This window comes from Mus caroli, chromosome 5, assembly GCF_900094665.2.
Source record: "Mus caroli chromosome 5, CAROLI_EIJ_v1.1, whole genome shotgun sequence".
In the NCBI taxonomy this organism is placed as follows: Eukaryota; Metazoa; Chordata; class Mammalia; order Rodentia; family Muridae; genus Mus; species Mus caroli.
In genome coordinates, this window is record NC_034574.1 from 127,352,004 (window position 1) to 127,357,969 (window position 5,966).

The 5,966-nt window shown below is 49.1% G+C and overlaps 1 protein-coding gene across 1 annotated transcript; it reads right to left on the bottom strand.

Annotated features, from left to right (window-relative positions):
* Nucleotides 1-1,430: 1,430 nt before the first annotated feature.
* Nucleotides 1,431-3,442, bottom strand: LOC115031139 (syncytin-A). The gene has a single exon (XM_029478050.1). The coding sequence runs from the start codon at nucleotides 3,370-3,372 to the stop codon at nucleotides 1,519-1,521; it is 1,854 nt and encodes a 617-aa protein (XP_029333910.1). The 5' UTR covers nucleotides 3,373-3,442; the 3' UTR covers nucleotides 1,431-1,518.
* Between the last annotated feature and the right edge of the window lie 2,524 nt (nucleotides 3,443-5,966).

Sequence of the window (5,966 nt, forward strand, 5' to 3'; positions counted from 1 at the left end):
CAGACTGGCCTCGAACTCAGAAATCCGCCTGCCTCTGCCTCCCAAGTGCTGGGATTAAAGGCCTGTGCCACCACGCCCGGCTGGTCATGATGTTTGTACAGGAATAGAAACCCTGACTGAGACAGATGGAATGTCACCAGTTTGTGACTCTCACTAAAAAATAAATAAAAAATAAAAGTTAGAGCTAAGTGTGGTGATGCATTCCTGTGTTCCCAGTACTCAAGAAGCTGAGGCAGGAGCATCACTGTGAGTTTAGGTCCAACCTGGACATTTCATTTAAAAAAAAAAAAAAAAGAATGCTGGATAAAATATCCATGCTGTTGCTCTCTGTACTACTTTTTTTTTAAAGATTTATTTATTTATTTATTTATTTATTTATTATTTATTTATTTATTTATTTATTATATGTAAGTACACTGTAGAGCTGTCTTCAGATGCACCAGAAGAGGGCATCAGATCTCATTACGGGTGGATGTGAGCCACCATGTGGTTGCTGGGATTTGAACTTCGGACCTTCGGAAGAGCAGTCGGGTGCTCTTACCTACTGAGCCATCTCACCAGCCCCTCCCTGTACTACTTTTTGATTGCTGTGATAAAACATCATGACCAAAGCGACATATAGCAGGAGGACTTGTTTTCTGGTGCTGGAGAGGGGCGTCTGTGACAGCGGGGAAGCATGCAGCAAATGGCAGACGAAACAGAAGCAGAACCACAAGCGCAAGGCCGAGATGGTAAACTCAGAGTAACCTTCCTCTATGTTCTCAAAGCTCACCTCCAGAGGCACGCCTCCTCCATCATGGCTACACCCCACGCCTACGGGGGAGGGGCGACGACTCGGGATCCCACCGTTGGAGCCTATGGGGGACATTCTCCCACTAACAGGAAGGTCATGTGGCATTAGGTAAGATCACAGCCCACTCTCAAAATAATAGAGTTGCTTGTAAATTAAGTAAATTTAGCTTTCTAGAAATTTCTTATTTTGCTCACTTGGCTGCAGAGAAGAAGTTCCTTTGGTTCAGAAGCCCCCAGGGTGGTGGCTGCAAGGCCCAAGGCAGGGGTGGGGCAAACAAGGATTTAAGCAGCTTCTTCAACACGACAGGTTTAATCTGAGATAAACCTTGGAAAGGAAGGACTCCAGATCTGGGAAACCAGAAAGCTCGCTTGATTGGGAAGTAAAGTTGAAGGGATGGAGGTGGGGTGGGGTGGGGTCAAAAGCTTCTGTTGCCGGACGTGATCAAAGAGGCATGAACCACCACGACTGGAGTGTGTAGGTGATCATAAATATCATAAACATCTCCAATGGCCAGCCATTATCAGGGGGCAATGGGGTGTCAGGCATCTAGAAAAACAAGCCTAGAACGATTACTGTGGTTTGGGGGCAACTACCACCATTTAAGCAAAAATGGATTAGTTCTTCCAAGCGGCAAGGCTGTGGCTAACACGAATGGGTGTTCTTTTCTACAGATCCATAGATAGAGGCAAGGTGGAAGTCGGTTATGGTTCACGAGCTCCTCCCTGCTAGACGGCATCCTCCTCAGGGGGCTCTTGGGGAAGTCTCTTGTACTGGGACTCTCGAAGCAGAAGGATCTTGTCCACGTGTCCTTCGGTGGTGGTGTGAATGAAAGAACTCATTCGCCGCGATACAGAATGAGTCAGGCAGTTAAGAAGACAAGGCCTGAAAACCAGCAGTACCAGGATAAAGAGAATGAGGCCCATGAGGGAAGTCAACCAAGAGGGCAGCCAGGGTCCTAGCCCCAGCCACTGGATCCAAGAGCTCGAGCTTGTGCCGAGTTCCGAGGCCCTTTCTCGAAGTTTCCTTGCCGCGTGCCGGACTACCCCAGACTGGTTTATGTAGAAGCAGCACTCTTCCTGGAGAAAGAGGCAGGTGCCCCCCCTCTCAGCCACAATGAGGTCCAGAGCTCTACGGTTTTGGAGAACGACACCCGCCAGCGAGTCTATTTGGTCTTGGAGGCTGATGATGGAGGTGGCTATTTCATCTAGGCTGTCCGAGAGAGCCTTGGAAAGCTGTTGGAAATACACTGTTGAGGTGGTGATACCGGCGATGCCTAACCCCAGGGCAGAAGCAATGCCCAGGCCGGCGAGTAGAGGAAGGAGAGGAAGGGCTCGCTTCCGGCGAGAAGTGGGGACAGAGGAGGGAACTGTAGCAAAAAGCGGGACAGATATGGTTTGGTTGTTGGGAAGGAGTTCAATATCCGGGTATTGGAAGACAAGGGTACAGACGCCAGACCAATTGGCCGGGAGACAGACATAAGTTGAGTTTCCACAGAGGAAGAAAACACCAGAGGAGTTGAGGCAGAAGGAGTATGTTAAGGAGACAAGGTGGGAGAAGATATTTGGAGTGATACCGCCGTTTTTCTTAACAGTGGGTTCATATTCCCAGATTGAATATTGTCCAGAGAGGGCTGCCCCCATGAGGGGCTGGTACTGAAAGAGTGGATAGGGGTCTTTGTGTCCCTGGAGTTTAATCTTGAAGTATGTGGTGTCCACAGACAGGGTAATAGGGTGGCTCGAATTGTCCGGCTCAAATAGGGTGAGATTATAGCAGGTGCTAGCCGGGAAGGAAGGACAGGACCTCCAGGGGGTGGTGGGGTAGGTGTGGCAGTGGATGTCATCTACCGGGCAAGAGTGGTGAGGCATCCCTGAGTTCAGGGAAGGGGGTCCTGAGAAGCGTAAGGGGTTTCTCCATTTAGACCCTGGCATGGCCATTAATGGGGCGAATGCATAGCTGGAGGACAGATCTATAGATTGGTGGTTGGCAGAGGGGGAGAGCTGAAAAGTGTGATTGCAAAGAGAGTCAGGGAGTTTGCCCACGAAGGTGGCATGGTTTGAATTCTTGAAGAAGCGGGATATGCAGAGAGGGGCCTGGGAGGTAAGGATCGTCTGGGTGGAGAGTGATCCCCATATCGGGCGCTGGGCAGATTCATAGACGTGGTCATTGGGGTATCTCACCGAGGTGATCCGAGAAAGTATCGGAAGTATGCCTGTCACGCTGGTGATCTGAAGGAAAGCAATGGCCCGCTGGTCAGGGTTGACAAAAGAGGAGTGAGGAGTCAATGGTTGGAAATTCTGGAGGCGTCTCTCGAGGTCGGTGATAGGGTATGGGCCGGAGAGGGTCCGGGCTGAGTACATGATACGAAGTTTCATGGGTGTCTCTGTCCAAGTCCTTAGTGGGGCTGGCATGGCTAGAGAGCGCTGGGTTTGGATGGATAAGCAGACCCAGCAGTTGGAAGAGAAGGAAGAGTTAGCCTCCCGGAGGAGGCGTTGAGTGAGGTTTACCAGGGGCATCCAGCTGTCCGAGTAGGCAGAGGAACAAGGGAACAGGAGGAGACAGAAAACCCAAGGATGAACCATGGCTCTTCAGGAGTGGCCCACGGTAGTGGGAGGCAGAGATGCTGTCCTGAGAGTTCCAAAGTCAAGGCTTCGCTCAATCCAGGAGTGACGGAAAGTCAGGGAGGCGCCCGGTTGTGCCGGTTATGCTTTTGGAGGTTGGACCTAGGAGAGTAGAAACAAAGAGGGGGAGGGTCATCAGGGGGCTAGTCTTAGTGTTAGGGTCTGCCCCCACTTTTGAGCTTTGACTTAGCCAGCAGCAGATTCCCTTTAACTTGGCTTCTGTCACTTCTTTTTTTTTTTTTTTTTTTTTGGTTTTTCGAGACAGGGTTTCTCTGTATAGCCCTGGCTGTCCTGAACTCACTCTGTAGACCAGGCTGGCCTCGAACTCAGAAGNCCGCCTGCCTCTGCCTCCCGAGTGCTGGGATTAAAGGCGTGCGCCACCATGCCTGGCGGCTTCTGTCACTTCTGTCGAGCCCCCTAGGTGTAGCCTTGGGCTACTTTGGTGGTTAGCTATGGCTGCCAGAGATGAGTGAATAGCTACTGCTGCCAGAGGCAAGCTAATAACCTGATTGAGTTTGTAGATTAATTTGCAATTATAGATGTCATTTTGTGAAGGAAGAGATCCCTTCTCTTGCTAAAGGCAGGCATGAGAGTGGAGGATGTGGTGTGTGTATTTGGAGTCAGTGTAGACACCAACCTTTCGGTACTGTAGTATCAGGGTCCTGGTCAGAGCAATGGGCTCTGCCTGCTTTGTGGTGACAGGTTGCAGAATTTTCTCTGTCCAATCACATTAGGGCAGTGGCAGGCCTGTGATTGGACAGGAAAAGGGAGGCGGAGCTAAGAGTTTGGACAGATAGAGAGGTCGTTGGAAGGGAGGAGGGAGAATGGAGGCTGACATTGGTGTTATCTAAAGGTTAGAATAATTGGGTTAAAGTTTTATCAACTGGCTCTGAAATTATTGTATTGGCATCTTGTAAATGTGATATTATTACTACATAAATCTAATTGGTTAACTATAAGCTTAAGAGTCTTAATCTTACCAGGTAATTAGGTGTTGAGATGGCTAACCAGGGGTGCATGGGTCAATGCGTGGAACCGCACCCCATCCTAGAGATGACCCGGCAGGAGCGATAATCTGGCGTGGGAGCTAGCCCCAGAGAGTTGGCGGCGGCAGGAGTGAGGGAGCGTGGCCTGGCCTCACTAAGTGTTGGCAGGTTCTTTTTTCAATATTTCCCACATCTGTGATGTGGTGAATGGGGGTGTAAGAGGTGTTGAAACTCTAAGGACAATTGGCATAACCTGTGACAATTGGCATAGCCTTAAAAAGCCCTTATGGATATACCAACTAGTGGATCTCAGCAATAGGAACGTCTGCCAAGTGACTATAAGAATGTAGTGAGAAATCAGGGGGATCAAAGAGTGGGGGTCTCCTGTGAGGCCAAAGTCTATAGGAAGGAAAGTGCATGGATTAAGAATTTTAGAGCTGAGTATGGAAGGATGGTTCGGTGGTTAAGAGTACTGGCTGCTCTTCCAGAGGACCCAGGTTTGATTCTCAGCATTCACGTGGTGACATGCAAATGTCTGTATCTCCAGTTCCAGGGAATCTAGCGCCCTCTTCTGGACCCCATGGCTACTTCATGCACATGACACAGACGTGCCAGTCACTCATGCACATAACAAAATAAAATATCTTTTAAAAAGTTTTACAGCAGCCGGGCATGGTGGCGCACGCCTTTAATCCCAGCACTCGGGAGGCAGAGACGGCGGATTTCTGAGTTCGAGGCAAGCCTGGTCTACAAAGTGAGTTCCAGGACAGCCAGGGCTACACAGAGAAATCCTGTCTGGAAAAAAAAAAAAAAAAAAAAAAAAAAAAAAAAAAAGACTCTGAAGTTGGAGATCCAGATACAAAAGTAACCTGCTAGGCCCAGAAAAGGAGAAAGATGCCCTTGGTTACAGATTTGCAACTTTGAGGAATACCATGGGAAGAGAAGTTTAGGATGGGGCCAAGATACATGATTTGGGAAAAGGTTATCTGAGCCTTAGAGGCAGATACTCAGCATCCCTGGCCACGGAAGAGTAAAGAGAGTAGATGTGTTGTAGAGACCAGCCATCTGAAGGACTGGAGTGAGGCTGAGACTCATCAGGCCAGGATAGGATCCTCCCTAAAAAAATATGAGGACAAGCCGGGCAGTGGTGGCGCACACCTTTAATCCTAGCACTTGGGAGGCAGAGGCAGGTGGATTTCTGAGTTCGAGGCCAGCCTGGTCTACAGAGTGACTTCCAGGACAACCATCCCTGGGTTAGACTGTCCAGGTTAACTGAGTAGACATTTGGGTGTGAGGGGCTGCCCAGGTAAGTGTACAAAGGTCTTGACAAGAAGGACCAAGATGGCAGCACAAAGATGCTGAGAGCCTTTGCTCCTCTTGCAGAGGACTTCGGTTCTGTTTTCAGCACCCATTTGGTAGCTGACAACCATCTGTATGTAACTCTAGTTCCAGGGAATTGATTCTATGCCAACTTCTGACCTCCTCGGGTACTAGGTACACAGGTAGTACACACACATACGTACAGACAAGACATTCACTCACATAAGATAAAATAAATTTTTTTTTTTT